General features: G+C 33.7%; 1 protein-coding gene and 1 pseudogene across 1 annotated transcript; one reads left to right on the plus strand and one right to left on the minus strand.

The window, feature by feature from the left end:
- Window positions 1-1,528: 1,528 nt before the first annotated feature.
- LOC107625768 (beta-glucosidase 11) lies at window positions 1,529-8,844 on the minus strand. The gene is made up of 13 exons (XM_016328471.3): window positions 8,625-8,844; window positions 8,468-8,537; window positions 6,784-6,839; window positions 6,529-6,604; window positions 5,788-5,859; window positions 4,943-5,030; window positions 4,515-4,770; window positions 3,971-4,086; window positions 3,402-3,622; window positions 2,993-3,024; window positions 2,802-2,889; window positions 2,077-2,167; window positions 1,529-1,951 (listed from the first exon to the last, which is right to left on the minus strand). The coding sequence occupies exons 1-13, from the start codon at window positions 8,766-8,768 to the stop codon at window positions 1,717-1,719; spliced, it is 1,545 nt and encodes a 514-aa protein (XP_016183957.2). The 5' UTR covers window positions 8,769-8,844; the 3' UTR covers window positions 1,529-1,716.
- A 4,053-nt stretch (window positions 8,845-12,897) lies between these two features.
- LOC148575192 (uncharacterized) lies at window positions 12,898-13,369 on the plus strand (annotated as a pseudogene).
- The last annotated feature ends 3,248 nt before the right edge of the window (window positions 13,370-16,617 follow it).

A 16,617-nucleotide genomic window follows, 5' to 3' on the forward strand; every position in this document is an offset into this window, starting at 1 on the left:
CACATAGATCCGTCCCTGCACACGACGTTGAGTTTTGATGACGAAAAATATATGAAAGACTACATTAGTACATTTTTTTAAATTTAGATGATTAAATTATAAAAAATTAAAGATTAAATCAATACAATTAGTATCTTAAAGACCAAAGTGAAGTTTAACTCTATGTTAACGTGCTTCTATAATCCGTTGACATGGGCTAATCATGTCCCACTTCATTCTGGTACTAAAACTAATTTTGTTCCAAAAAATAAAAAGAGGAAAAGAAAGCTAGTTTTATTACATAAATTTATTCAAATGAAAATAAGATATATTCTTTTATACTTGAAAATAAAATATTTTTTATAATAATAATAATAATACAAAATTTTAAGAAAATTTAAAAACAGTTAAATAGTTTTAGTGCTTAATTAATACCAAGTGTTAAAACTACAAATTATTAGGTGTAAACGGATGTATGTCAATATATGTTTTCCAACTGTTATAGAGTGTTTATAACATCACTCGTTATAAAGTTTAAATTAATAGAAAAACATAAATAATATCTTTTCATACTATTTTTTTTAAGTTTGCATAAATTTTTGCACAAATTTCTTTTGATATATATATATATATATAAAATAAGATAAGAATCGTGTGAAATCGCGCTTTTTCATTTAACGCTTATCTCATCCCTACGCATATCACATTCCTCAGAACTCTTTTCTTAGGATTCACAGGTCTTGTGGCGAAAGTTCCATTCATCCGGGATTACAATCTCCATCAGCCAATGCAAAAGACGGGAATGTAGGTGACAATAAGATGGATGTGTCTGGCACTTGAGTGTTTGTTGTTGTTGTTTAACGTCTTTCTATATATATATATATATATATATATATATTCATAAAACTATTATTTTTGTTAGGTATGTGTTCATATTCCGATCCAAAAACATAAAGTTAGCTCTAATAAGAATAAAAATCAACTAAAAAAAGGTGGCCTTTTTTACTGATCCGACTTCTTAAGAGATTGGACACGGCAAGAAAAGTTTAGTCTTACTTATCTGAATAAGTAACCACTTCCTTAAATATCTCTCACACTATCTCTACCTCATCTAAAAGGTAGATCTTAACAAATTTTCAACATAAAGAGAACAGTTATTCACCAACAAAAGTGAAATTACTCCAAAAGGTGGTTATCTATTCTACTATAAACGTATTGACACACCTCAAGTATATTCAAGTCCCAGTATACTAAAAAACCTGTTCAAAGTCCTTACTAAATTAAGTATCAAAGTCTTTCGTATGTACCACCCTCTACCTCCTCACGAGAAATTTAGACGGCGACATCTCGGCACCAAAACAAGTCAAACGTTATTTTGGAAGGAGTCTAAACCTCACGTTCCCAAATCTCCGTTTTTAGGTAACCCTCGAAAGAAATAGTATATATAGACCAGAAAACTTTTAAATTAATATTGGTGGAGTTAAAGTTTCAAGAGAGAAAAGGATGGTGTTAAAGGCTAAAGCTGCCTTGGGACACATCTTAATACATAAAAGCTGAAATCTTGGTACTAAATTAAACCAAACCAATCTTGACTGTGGTATATCATGCATATATAAATGTACAAGCTTCAATTATTCTTTATAATTAAACCAAACCATGAATCATGTCACTCTATTATTCTTTGGCATACCATAATACAAACTCATATCACTTAGATTTTAGCTAGTCCTTATTACATTAAATAGCATTGTGTAATAAGGTATTCTTCTCAATTTGCATGGCCACCATTGGGTCCATAGTTCTATTGTTGAGGAAATTAGAGTACCATTGAGAAGAGAGCTTAGGTTGTCTCCTCAAAGTGGGGTCATTCAAATCAATGTAATAAAGCCCAAAAGTTGATTCATATCCACCCAATAATTCAAACACATCCATGAAAGACCATACAAAATAGCCTCTTATATCATGTCCATTCCTTACAACATCACAAAAACAATATGATTAGAAATTATCATTGTTGATGAAAAATTGAATTAGCAAAGGTTATATAATTTTTTATGGAAAAAGAAAAATACATGCCAAAAATGAAAATGGAAGTACCTTAGCATATCAAGTATACTACCAATGTATTCTTGTAAATACTTTATCCTTGGCCAGTCCTCCAATGATGAATTTCTGTGTGTTTGTAGACCTGTAAAGTCCAAAGTTTTATTATAAATTATATCACTCAAGGATATATAGAAAATTATTGCTTTGGTTTTGTTGACAAAAGAATTGGAAGCTTTTGAGATGTTGATGTCATGAAGACACAAAAAACAATGGAAATCAGGGCAAATTACTCTTATTGATCTATTAACGTTTGGTGAAATTCAATTTGACTTGTAAAAAGGAAATTAATAATAATAATAATAATAATAATAATAATAATAATATACCTATATCCTTATAGTTTATAAATTATATACTAAAGATTCTGATAAATATAACAATATTTTCTTAAGATCAGAGAAGCCAACTTGATTTGATAAATAGAAGAGTGTCACGGTAAATTTCATAAAGAAAAAGTCTAGGGAGCCAGTAACTTTGTTAAATTCTGGCCAGCATGTAACTAGCAAAGAAGAGTGAGCCATTGGATAAAATCTCACATCAATCTCACACCATTAAAACCATCATTGATGGCTATTTGATCGCTACAAATCACAAAAATTGCTGACCCCTAGCATTTCTATTTCATAAAATGTCAAAATTAAAGAGGTAATGTAAATTGTCCTTAAAAATTAAACATATTAGATCGGAGTAGATAAAGAAGAGAAAGAGAGATGAACCATTTTCGTGAATATAAATTGGAAAATCTCCATAAATATTCTTCAGTGAGTCAAGCAATCCTTCCAAAGTCCATGGAATAATCTGGGCCTGAACCAAACAACTAGCTAGTTAGTGTACAAGTGTAAAACATTATTGGTGTCTATGCATAAAAGATAAGAATCATTGTACTTGATTCCAATGCTACTATTACCTCATCCTTAGATGTTTCTTCTGAGGTATAAGCTACATCCAAAAATAACATAATTAGATGTTGAGTAAATAAATATTTTGTCACCCAAAAAATTCTGATTTTGATAAAAAAAAAAAAAATTAACCGTTGGTTTTGATGACAAATCAAACTTCTAAATGTCAATTCTGTTGAATAACATAGTTTAAATGTCCAAAATGATCGGTTAACGGTTAGTCTATTTTGTCAAATAAAAATGATATTTAAAATTTATTTTGTCAAAAACAAAAGTTGAAATCTGTTTTGTCAAAATCAAAATCAAAATTTTTTGAGTTCGAAAATAACTATTTACTGTTAGATATTTTTTTCCCCTCAATTAAATAAATAGATGATAACTTAAGGATCAAGTAAATAGAATATAGTATAAACTTACCCGTAAGTTCTACAGCCATATCTGCTGTATAATCTCTATCCTTTATATATAGGCTTCTAGGATTGTCCTTAACAAAATATGAATAGTAAAAATTTATTCCTACAAAGTCAATTGAACCTTTCACCAAATTTGATTCACTTTCTGTGAATATTGGAAGCCTTGAACCAACATTCTTTTTCATGGTTTCAGGGTAATCTCCAAAAATAAATGGACTCAAAAACCTACAATCATAAAATACGGACAAAACAAATTAAATTAGGAAATCTGAAGAGAAAATGCTATGTTTTAGCCTTGGAGGCTTATATGCCTATATCCTTCATTGGAAAAATGACAATTGACACATTAAAAACAAATATAATTATAATTAGAGAAAAGTTTAAGAGCCAGTAATTTTAAGCAATTTTAATTTATATAGCCAACACCTTTAGCCAATAATTCAACACTTTTAGTTCAGCAATCTAGAACTATATTTTTAACAATATTTTTAAATTTTACTGACTAACTGCAGCTAAAAACAATAAATTATACTAATCCTAAAGGATTGCTCTTTTAATTAATATCTTACTTACCACCCAAGAAAGAAGTCTTGAGCCCTCTGAGCAGCAATTATATCTTCACTAGTATTTGTTAAAGGAACAAAACCAAAAGTAAGGAGATTAAACCCAATAAATCCATGTTGCTTGTCCTGCGTTAATCATAGGATGTTTGATAGTTAATTTATGTGATGTGAGACTTTCTTGCACATGTATGGAGCTGATTTATTTAGCTAGCTTAGCTGTATTTAAGAGTTCATCGCTAACTAATGAGTGGCTGCATGCACAAAGTGAGATTCGAACTCTCATATTTACTTAAGCGGACTAATGAGTTAACTAATAGACCAACCTAACTTGGTTTATAGAATAGTGGTATCTAAAAGTAAAGTCTTACTTTTAAAATCTTATAACTTTTTGTATAATGTCTAATTTATTATGTGGTGTCAGAAAATCAAATTGAACCGATATAATTCAATCACTAATTAAATTGTTCTTCGATGAGGTTCTCGAATTTGATCTAACCATTGTCACCAAATTTAGAAGGAAGGCCAAGATGAATGAAATAGTAGACATTAATTACCTGGTACTTGTTCCTATACAATGTTGCAGCTGATGCATGAGCTAACAACATATTATGTGTTACCAAATATGGCTCCGTTGAAGAATTTCCCTTAGAGCAATTAAATATAGAGGAAGGTGAACAATGTTGAGGTGGTAAGAATCCTATATCATAGCCACCTTGTGAAAAAACATTTCCTTCATTAATTGTCGACCAATGTTTGACCCTGTCTCCAAACTCTTTAAAGCACACATTTGCAAATGCTGTGAAGTCTCTTCTACAAGAGTATGCAAGTGTACAGAATAATGTGTTAGTAATGTACAAATTAATCATGTATTAAATTACACAAAACATAAATAATTTAAGATTTAAATTTTGGTTCTTTCGTAAATTAAGATGATCATGCAATTATGCAAATTAATTGGATATTTGAAGTTAGGGAACCATACACAATTTTTTTATTAACCCATCCTCCATATTCATCCTCAAGAGTTTGTGGTAAGTCCCAATGATATAATGTAACATGTGCTTGAATTCCTACAAGAACAACAGAAATTAAAAGACAAGAATAAATAAATAATGGAAGGACTTGCCTTAGTTATTAATTACTAACGTATGTTTAAAAGTCGATGTTAACATAATTAATTATAAAACTTTTATAGAAAATATATAAAACATTAAAATTTAAATCTTAAATATAAGAGTAAAGTATCGTTTTTGTCCCCAATGTTTTGGGTAAATCCTATTTGTGTCCCTAACGTTTAAATCGTCCTATTTGTATCCTAACGTTTGTAAAAGTGATTCAATGTTATCCTGCCGTCAATTACACATCATAAGTGCTTTAATTTGAGTTTTAAAAATTTCTTCTTGAAGTTAGAATACAAATGTCTGGAATAGAATCAATGATCTACTCCAAAAAATAGCTCATCAAATGTTGAAACTAATTCCTACAACATTTACATAATTCACTTTTCTAGGGACATAATTGAATCTAAACATAAATAGTGGGTATAATATTAAAATCAAACACATCCAAGTGAGACCTAATTGAGAATGAATACATCCAAGTGAGAATAATTGAAAAATATAATCTAATTTGTTAATATAATTGATAGTAGGATAACATTGAATCACTTAAGGATACAAATAGGACAATTTAAACGTTAGGGACATAAATAAGACTTACCCCAAATGTTAGGGACAAAAACGATATTTACTCTAAATATAAATATTTAACTAAATCTTTGAAATATTAGTATAAACTATAAACTAAAGATAAAGTTTTCCCACTAACCTTGACTTATCAGTTCGTTGATAAGATTGTTGTAATATTGTAATCCCTTTTGATTGATCGGCCCTTTCCCATCTGGTGGTAATTGAAATTTAGAACTCAGAGCAAAAATAGCCAATAAATAAACAATAATATGATCTTCATTTTGGTATAAAGTAATTAAGTTCTATTTATAAAATATGTTTTTGCCCAAAATAAATATTTATTTAAAAAATTAGACAATATTAATCAAATTTGTATACTAATAATCCTATTAAATGAATGAGAAACAATAAATAGGAGAAAAGAAAGTAGATATAAAAAAGATAGTAATTTTTATATCATGAATCTAATTTATTTAAAATCAAAATATTTCTAAATCAATTCCATATTTTTGTGCGTGATTAATTTTGCATTTGTTCTAAGCCGGAGGGGAAGTAACATCTTTTTTATGAAGTAGAAAGATTCTTTATCCATGACACACCATAAATCAAAACCAAAATATTCTGTAAAAAAAAAGAATTAAGAAAAAACAGTCGAAATTTATCTTACTATTTATTAATTATTATAATAATTAATAAATATTATATAAAATAAGTTGACTTTTTTTTTTGTTTCCCTACTAATATTACCGAAATCAAAATAAGTGAATATCTAATACAAAGAGCACTTGACATAAATTATTTTAGGCATTATATTATTGATTTTTGTTATAAAATTATTTATCTTAAAAATTTAAATTAATAAAAAGGATAATTTGATAACCTGGAATAAGTCTTGACCAAGATATCGAAAATCTGTAGGCATCTAATCCCATTTTGGCCATGAGTTGGACATCTTCCTATTTAATTTTTATGAGATATACAAGTATTATTGGTCATTAATAATTTATCAATCTAAACCATATTATATATCAAAGATATAATTAATGTTGCCATGGTATAATAATAATAATAATAATAATAATAATAATAATAATAATAATAATAATAATAATAATAATAACAACAACGTACTCACCTTATATTTATGATATTGATCGCACGCAATGTCTCCATCACCCTTGTACATATTTGCTGTAAATTTAATTTGAAAAGTGGTAATTTATTATTGTAAGGGTACTAAGACTTTTGCAACATATATGTTGAGTTCTAGCAAAATTATAAAAGCTTATAAGATTTTACATCGATCTATCACATATGAATGTATATTCAACCATATGCATGCATTCTTTCTCAGGCTACATAAACTCCCATAATTTTTTCAAAACGATAACAAGAGACTCTTAACTTGTTTGTTGGGCTATTTTTATTTTTATTTTATTTTTAAGTATTAATATAAATTATTATATTCAAATATTAAAATTATCATGGATATATATAATATGTATTGTATGTTGGTTTGTTAGTTGCATTATTTAGTGAAAGAGAGACACATATATATGACACAATAAACGAAAATAATTAATTATAATTCAATAGTTAAAAATATTAAAAAATAATATAATCAAAACTATTAAATATATATCACATTCAATATTTTTTTTAATCGGTTTGTCAAATATAGTCTCTTTATTCAATGTTTTTTCTAATATTTTCTTTTAATTTATTTAAAAAATATATAATAAAACATTATACTTTACAAAATAATTAAAAAAAAAATTGCTTACTCCTATACAAAAGAGTATACTCTTTTTATACCGTATATTTTTTCTTTTAAAGTCTGAACTGACTTCCTCCATAAATCTCACAATTGAGTGACACCAAAAAAAGTTCTCACATTTGAATTATTGAATCTGTGGTCAGCAGTCCCAAGGTGTTAATTTGTAATCAAGTCAACTGAAGTGTATATGTTTGATTGTTGACCACAAAGAAAACTAGAATTATAGATATGTGCGTCATTGAGTACATCACGTCAAGAAAACTAGAAGTATATAGCATAGGTTGGATCGAATAAATTAATTTTTTATTAAAAAAACTTGATTAATAATTTGTTTAGAGTATTAGATAAATTGGATTTTAAATTTTTTAAAATTTTAAATATTTTAATCTCTCAATTATATTATTCTTTAAACAAAAATAAAGATAAAATTATCTCTTAAAAAAATTATGAAAAATTAATTTATCATTTTATTTTATTAAAATTTTAATATGTCTAATATTCTAAAAAAGTAATAACTAAATTTGTTATCTTTCTAAAATAATCTATTTAATACAAAAAATGAAAATGATTAATAACATATTTAAAGTATCACTAAAAAATATAGAAATATTTGACAATTAAAAATTATTAAAATTTATTATTTTTAATTTTATTTAATACATTTTACAGTAAATAATATTAAATAAGACATATTTAAACAGTTTAGACGAACTATTTTTTGTCTATTTAACATTACTGAAAAAATATTAAAAATATTAGGAGTGCTTAAACCAAACTAATTCTTCAAACTATACAGAAAACAAAAAAAAGAAAATATTAAAGCAATAAAGAGATCAAAAATGCTATTCCTACACTAAAATTAGTCACTAAAATTAGCCATCAATATATTTGTGTATAAATATATGTGTAATTTAATTTATTTTTAACCTGTATTTATATTCCAATATATATTTCAATTTATACTAGTAACTGATTTTGATGACTGATTTTGATTCACACCTAACATAATTCTGAAGAGATAGTTCTAAAGAGAGAGTAGTACCATTGCCGGCATGTGCAAAAGTATCCCATATGCTTGGCTTCCTTCCATCTTCATCTGCTGCACCTTCTACCTTTTCTCATCCCATATATCTTATTTATTAATTATCACTCCATTTATCAAAACTATATCATTCATTTGAGAGCAGAAATTAAAGAACCTGATAAGCAGATGTTGAAGCACCAAATACAAACTCAGGCGGGTATTCATCTCTTCTCAATCCATCAACCACTAACAAAACTGATGAACATACCAACAATAATAATAATAATAATTCAACCACAACAAATCCCTTCTTCCACATCCTTCTCCTTCTTCTTATGCTTTGAGATTGTTAGTTCTTTTGGAATAGAATACCTATAACATGTTGAAGCTAGCATGTATATAGTAATAGTAATAAATATATAATGCATGGTTAATGTCAAAAGAAGCATATAGTATATAATATTATTATTCTTGTGGACACAGTGTTATTGTTGACACTTGCTAGGAACATAAAGAAACACCTATGCTTTTATTGGTCAGCCGGCCCTATGCTGGAATATTTGAATAGCACTTCATTCTCTTTTGATTTTCTTTTTTAGTTTTCTCCAGTTCTTTCTATACGACAATTACACTATTAAAGTGTCGAGAGGTGTCATTCATTTATTTTATTTCTATTTCAAGGGCTCTAAAAGTGGACGTGTATTAAAGTCTTTGGTAATTTTTTCCTATTCAAAGAGACAATAATTTTAAAAAAGTAACCATAGTTCTAGAATTGATTTGAATAAAACTTGTTTTTCTGGGATGATGATGTAAGCATGTTTAGTGAACCTATATAATAATATTGCTTTATTTCATTTAAAAATATATATGAAGTGTATAATATTTTATGAATTCTTTTTGTTAAATAAAATATAAATTTTATTGAACATTTCAAACTATATATATACACACCACACAACTATTTTATTCAAAATCGGCTCTTGGAAATTGGAAGCATGACACAGTTTTTGTGAGTGTGTGATGGACTTGTTGAGCAGTTCAACTGCAATTATAACTCTCCATTTTTCCTTTTCACGGATCTTATATTAATAACTTCACAAAATATATGCGAACAATGTATCGCTATTTCACTACACTATCAAGAACTGAGATAAAATCTATCTATCTTGTGTATATCTCCTTTATATATAAAAGGAGAGCATTAGTAGTCCCAATAAATAACAAGTATTATACTTCAATGGTTGACACGTATACAATTTTTTTTTAATTTCAAATGCATCTAAATGAGACACCCAACAGAACCTGATGGATAAAAGTAAAAGAATTAAAATTATAAAAAAATTATTTTAATTATTAAAATACAAAACGTCACTGATGTTTTATTAGAAAAATATTATTTTAATTGAAAAAACATAAAATATCACTGATATTTTGTAAATAGCCATAATAATGTTTAACACATAATTTAGTTCATGATAAAAGATTTCACCTTTAATAATACAATATTAAAAAAAAAAGTTCGTATCTCCAACTTATTTTTTATAATTTTATTAAAATAATTCTTAAATTCGGAAGAACAAAAATACTTCGGAACATTTGAATGTGCTATATCATGCATATATAAAATGTAAATGCTTCAAAACATTCATTATCCAAATATTATAGGAAATATATATACAATCTCATGTTGATTATACTAATTAACTTTCCATTAATTGTCACTTTATTATTCTTTGGCATGCTACACCAAGTATCGAATCATGATCACAGTACAAACTCATATCAATTAGATTTTTACTAGTCCTTATACATTATTAAATGGCATTATGTAATAAAGAATTTTATTCAATTTGCATGGCCACCATTGGGTCCATAGTTCTATTGTTGAGGAAATTAGAGTACTGTTACGATGGGTAATCAGAGATTAGTGGGTTGGAATTGTTGGGTTGACCCAATCGTCTAAGGAGGGAAGTCTTCGAGCGGGTTCGCGTCTTTGAGGCCTCTGTCAACTTGTGAGTATAAGTGAACGGGGGGTGGTACCTACAAAGACACTCCGATGCCTATGTCAGCAAGGTGTAAGCAGGTTTAGAGAGTATTGGGACTTAGAGATACCTGAGGGATGTCAGTGTATTTATAATGGTGAACCAATAACCACCGTTGAAGTAGTTCTACCTTTTAAGGTGGATAACCGTCCCTTTATCCTAGGGAAGTTGAGATATGGCTCCTGGAAGTGGGTTGAGAGATTTTAGAGGCAGTTACTCGTTTGAATGAGTGTTTATCTGCTAGCTAATTTTTGTCCCCGACTTCTTTTAGAGCAAGTCGTGGTGGGAACCGACTTCTTCAGGAGAAGGTCGGTGTAAGGTGAGACTCAATCCTTTGGGTTGAGCCTTTCACTTGGACCTGAGCCTTAGCGTTGGGCCAGGGTATGAACAGTGCTCATACTCGAGCCCAATTTCTTTCAAGAATTGGGTTCGAGTATTCTACTCGGAGTTGTAGCCGACCTGTAGAGGGACCGACGTGATTTTTCGGAACCGACGTGACTTTCCGTAACCGACGTGACCTTTTGAATTTCCATAGTTGCATTTAATCAAGCGTCGCGTCCGTTAGGAGTTCGTGTATCCACACGTAGGGATTAATTGCATTGGTAACGGTGCACCCATTAATGACTGCTTCCGTTTTTACCATTATGCCCCTAGCGTGTTTATAAATACTTTCCCTCTCTTTCGTTGTTTCGTTTCTGAAAACTTCATATTTGTGCACTCTTGTTTTGGAGAAAGCTTTGTTCTTGCCTTCGGTCAACTGTTGCTATTCCCGTTGCTTCAGAAGTAAAGGTCAGTCCTTCTCTTTTTACCACAAAAATGCTTTTTACTTGCATGTTTCTGTTTCAGAGGAGTGTTTGACCGTAGTTTTAGCCGTTCTGTTGGTTTTGAAAACTTCTACCTCAGACCCTTAGAGACTTTATTTTGATTTCTTTCCTTTTTTCTTTGTAGGATTCGTTGCCCCCTTTAGAAAGATGTCTACCTTAGAGTCTCTTTCATTATGGGTTGACGGTACAGTTCTTGGGGAGGAACCTTGGGTGGATACTGACTACATCACCGATCTCTGCATACGTCATAGGCTCTGTACTTCTGATGAGGATGAGCCGAAATATGAACTGATTGCCCCGGGTCCGGAAGACCGGGTCTGTTTTGGGAGGGCTTCTGAGGCAGCCCCTCATTTTTTCTATATGTATGAGAGCATGATTACTCGTTTAGGTATTTTTCTTCCTTTTTTCGACTTTGAGATAGATGTTTTATGTCACTGCCGTGTTGCTCCTACCCAGCTTCACCCTAATTCTTGGAGTTTTTTGAAAATTTACCAATTTATCAACCATGCGTTAGACTTTCCGACTTCTTTGGAGATTTTCTTTTTACTCTTCCACATGACTAAGCCCTTCAGTGGGGTGTCTTTCCGGGCCATACAAGGCCGGAGAGTTTTTACCCTTTTTGATGAATCCTTCCACGACTTCAAAAATTTCTTTTTCAAAGTTCAAGCTGTAGAGGGTCACCACCCCCTTTTTCCTGGATGAAAATTCTTCTTCTCGTTTTTCCCTGTACTGGCTAGAGGCCTCTCCTTGTGAAAAATATAGTTTGGAGGACTTGGATGAGGTAGAGGCGGCCATTGTGGGATTCCTCCGAGAAGTATGGGGGAGAGCCCCTTACCTAGATACGAAAAAGTTTCTCTAGGGGTCTGCGATCTTTGTCCAGACTCAACTAGGTAGCTTTTTGTTTATTCATCATATTTTTTGACCTGATGGTCGCCCGACTTGTTTTCTCCGACTTGTTTCATTGACTTTAGCTTCCTAATTGCTTTTTGCAGAGATGGCGAAGAAGAATTCCAGGGAGTCTTACTAGAGAGTTTAGGAGACCAAGGCGAGGTCCCGCGTCAGAGTCGGTGGCGCCAGGGTAACTGGTTCTTCCCTTCCTTCCCCTCCACCCTCTTCTCGTAGTTTGAGGACCCCCACCCAACCTATTGTCATTTCTTCTTTAGCCTCTTCTCTGCCGTCCCCTCCTCCCCGATCTTCCCCTGAGCCAGAAAAGAAGAAGCGCAAGACTTTAGAGTCTAGCTCTTCTTTTGAAGGTGAGGCCAAGGTGGATGCGCCTCAGTTCGTTCGGAAGCATATCTATCCTCATACTCGTATAGGTATGAATGATGCTTCTGTTTGAAACCATCTTACCATTCTGGCTCAGCAAAGTATCAGGGTGGCAGGGGTGTGCACAAAGTTCCTTGATATCTTTGAGAAGACTCCCCTTAGCTCTTTGGGTTCATCCTCGAGGGTTGAGGAGTTGGAGAGGAGGCTTCGCTTATATCAAGGGCAGGAGAAGGTGCTGAGAGAGGAGGTCGCCAAATTGAAGGAGGAGAGGAATGGCCTCCAGGAGAGGGAGAGGAAGTTGCAGGCCTAGTGTTCCATGGCGGAGGGCCTGAGGGAGAAGGCACAAGAGAGTTATTCAAGCTTGTTTGAGGACCTTGTGGAGGTGAAGAAGGATTTTGATGAGAGCTCGGGAGGCCTATATAGAATTGGAGGACTCTATTACTGACGGGGCTGAAGAAGCATGGAGGATCTTTAAAGAACAAGTTGGGGTTCTCGCTCCCGACCTGGACCTCTCTCCTTTGGATCCGGATAAAGTAGTGATCGATGGAGCTATCGTTTCTCCTCCCTCTCCCCGATATGTCACCGAGTCTGATCTAAAGGCTCGGGGGTAGAGGATAATGGAGTCCCCTCTCCGACCAAAAGATGCCCCCAGTTCTTCAAAGGCTCCTGGAACTTCCACTCCGTCTCCTATGGATATTTGCCCTGACAGCACTCCGACTACTCTTCCTGACTCTGGTGGTGCTCCGACTACTCTCCCTGACTCTGGTGGTAACGTCTTTCCTAACTAAAAAAATTATTGTGGCTATATGGGGGCCCGACCTGTGGGCCCTCTTTTTTAAACAATTTATTTTTATGTTTATGGTGGTATTTTGCTGACATTCTCTTGGCCTTTTATGGCCGTTAACGAAAAATACCCTTTTTTTTTATAAGAGTTTAAGTTACCTTTCTCTGTTTGTTGTGCGCATGCTTTTCTGTTTTAGGTTTCGAAAAAATCTTTTTGATCTTTGTTTTGAAAAACCTTTTTCTTGGCTGACTGTCTCTTCTTCGAAGTTTTTCTTAAACTTTTCTTTGGGACGGCCTTTGCTTTAGTGCTTTCGACAGGTTTTCTGATCTCTTTTTTGGTATTCCTTATACTCAATTTTTTGGATTTATTGAGTTCTTATGACTAAAGTTATTTTTGCGATGCATTTCTTTGTTTCTCGGTTTTTCCGACTTGTAAGTCAGATAATTTCCGAGTTTATCACGATCGACTTTTATAACCTCTTTACGCCGACTTGTACCTCGTCATTTTATCCTGACGACCATCTAGGTCGGTTCATGGGATTTTTACGCTTTGTCGAGCTTAAGTCAGCGCGTTTCGTAGGAAGAAAAAAAAAGCGAGAAGGAATTTATAAGATATTGTAAAAGATCTTTATTTATTTGCTAAGGTACTTTACTGCTACTAAGGGTTTTTGACTGTCTATTGTCCCTTAATCTCTACTATGATGCATCGTTAAAAACCCTCCTTCAGAAAAAACCCTTTTATTTTGGGAAAAAATAATGAAGTTGGGAAAAGAGTACATCAGAGAGTAGAGTTCGCTTTTAACTATAGTACATTTTCATATTACAAGCATGCCACGACCTTGGTAACTCGGTGCCGTTTAAGTCGGTCACCTTATAATAACCTTTTCCTAAGACCTCACTAATTTTGCATGGTCCTTTCCAATTAGCAGCGAGCTTTTCTTCCCCAGATTTGTTGACCCCAATGTTGTTTCTGATTAAGAACAAGTTGTCTGGGGTAAAACTCCTTCGAATGACTTTTTTGTTGTACCTGGTAGTCATCCTTTGCTTCAATGCTGCTTCTCTTATCTGGGCTAGCTCTCGGACTTCGGGGAGCAGTTCAAGCTCCTCTTTGTGCCCCTGTATGTTTCCGACCTCATCATGGAAGATCACCCTTGGAATTTGTTCGTCGATTTCTACTGGTATCATGGCTTCCACGCCATAGGCAAGTCGGAAGGGTGTTTCTCCTGTGGCAGATTGTGGCGTCGTCCGGTAAGCCCATAACACTTGTGGGAGCTCCTCAGCCCAAGCTCCTTTTGTGTCTTGTAGTCTTTTCTTTAATCCCGCCAGTATGACTTTATTGGCTGCTTCGACTTGTCCATTTGCTTGTGGATATTCCACTGAGGTGAACTGGTATTTGATCTTCATAGTTCATACTGGCTACCAGGCTTCTAAAGGTAGAGTCGGTGAATTGGGTTTCATTATCTGTGGTGATGGAATGAGGTATCCCATACCTTGTGATAATATTTTTGTAGAGGAACCTCTGACTTCTCTGGGCCGTGATGGTGGCTAATGGTTCTGCTTCTATCCACTTTGTGAAGTAGTCTATTTCCACAATCAAGTATTTGACTTGTCTTGGGGCCTGGGGAAAAGGTCCTAATAGGTCCATCCCCCATTTTGCGAAGGGCCATGGAGAAGTTATACTGATGAGCTCCTCGGGGGGAGCCACGTGGAAATTTGCGTGCATCTGGCATGGCTGGCACTTCTTCACAAATTCTGTGGCATCCTTCTGCAAGGTCGGCCAGTAGAACCCGGCTCGGATGACTTTTCTGGCTAGTGACTTGGCCCCGAGGTGATTTCCGCAGATCCCATTATGAACCTCCTCTAGTACTTCAGTGGTCCTTGAGGTCGGTACGCATTTCAGCAATGACGTTGATATTCCTCTTTTATAAAGGATATTTTTCACCAGAGTGTAGTATTGTGCTTCCCTCCGAATTTTCTTGACCTCTTTTTCCTCTTTGGGGATGATGTCGAATTTTAGGTATTCGACCAAGGGATTCATCCATCCGAGATTTAACCCGGTTACTTCAAGGACATCTTGTTTGTCCTCTGTTTTCACCACAGAGAGTTCTTGGAGAATTTCCTGGATCAAGCTTCTATTGTTCCCCCCTGGTTTGGTACTTGCTAACTTGGAGAGGGCATCTGCTCTGCTATTAAGATCCCGAGTTATATGCCTGATCTCGGTTTCTGCAAAGCGCTCGAGGTGCTCCAGAGTTTTTTCCAAGTATCTCTTCATATTTGGGTCTCTGGCCTGATACTCTCCATTTATCTGGGAGGTCACCACTTGAGAGTCACTGAATATCATCACTTTTGTTGCGCCGACCTCTTCTGCCAGCTTCAAACCTGCAATCAGGGCTTCATATTCTGCCTGATTATTAGAAGCTGGGAATTCAAATTTGAGGAAAACCTCTATTTGTGTTCCCCTTTCATTAACCAATATTATGCCTGCACCACTTCCTGTCTTGTTGAGGATCCATCTACGTATAGTTCCCATGTAGTTGGCTTTTCCTCTTGGTCTGCCGCGTACTCTGCTATGAGGTCGGTGAGGCATTGGGCTTTAATTGTCGTCCGGGTTTCGTACTTCAAGTCGAACTCGGAGAGCTCTATCGCCCACTGAACCATTCTTCCTGCAACAACTGTATTTTGGAGGATTTGCTTCATAGGTTGGTTCGTTCGGACTCTTATTGTGTGGGCTTGGAAGTAAGGCCGTAACCTCCGTAAGGCTATTACTAAGGAGTAAGCAAACTTCTCTAGTTTGTGGTACCTTAGTTCAGGGCCTTGTAGAACTTTGCTGGTAAAGTACACTGGATGCTGCCCGACCTCATCTTCTCGTATCAGGGCTGATGCTACAGCTTTGTCTGCTACAGAAAAGTATAGAACGAGCTCTTCTCCAACTAGAGGTCGGGTCAGGATTGGAGGTTGGCTCAAGAACCTTTTGAACTCCTGGAATGCTTCTTCGCATTCTTGAGTCCAGTCAAACGTATATCCCTTTCTTAGTAGCGAGAACAGTGGAAGGGATCTTAATGCTGATCCTGCCAAAAACCTGGAGAGGGCTGCAAGTCGACCATTCAATTGTTGAACCTCTCTTAAGCAAGTCGGGCTTTTCATTTCCAGGATGGCTTTGTATTTATCGGGATTTGCTTCAATCCCCCTTTGCGTCAGCATAAACCCCAGGAATTTTCCGGCCTCCACCGTGAAGGTACACTTTGCGGGATTT

This window comes from Arachis ipaensis, chromosome B2 (assembly GCF_059453495.1).
Source record: "Arachis ipaensis isolate K30076 ecotype BB chromosome B2, ASM5945349v1, whole genome shotgun sequence".
Classification (NCBI taxonomy): Eukaryota; Viridiplantae; Streptophyta; class Magnoliopsida; order Fabales; family Fabaceae; genus Arachis; species Arachis ipaensis.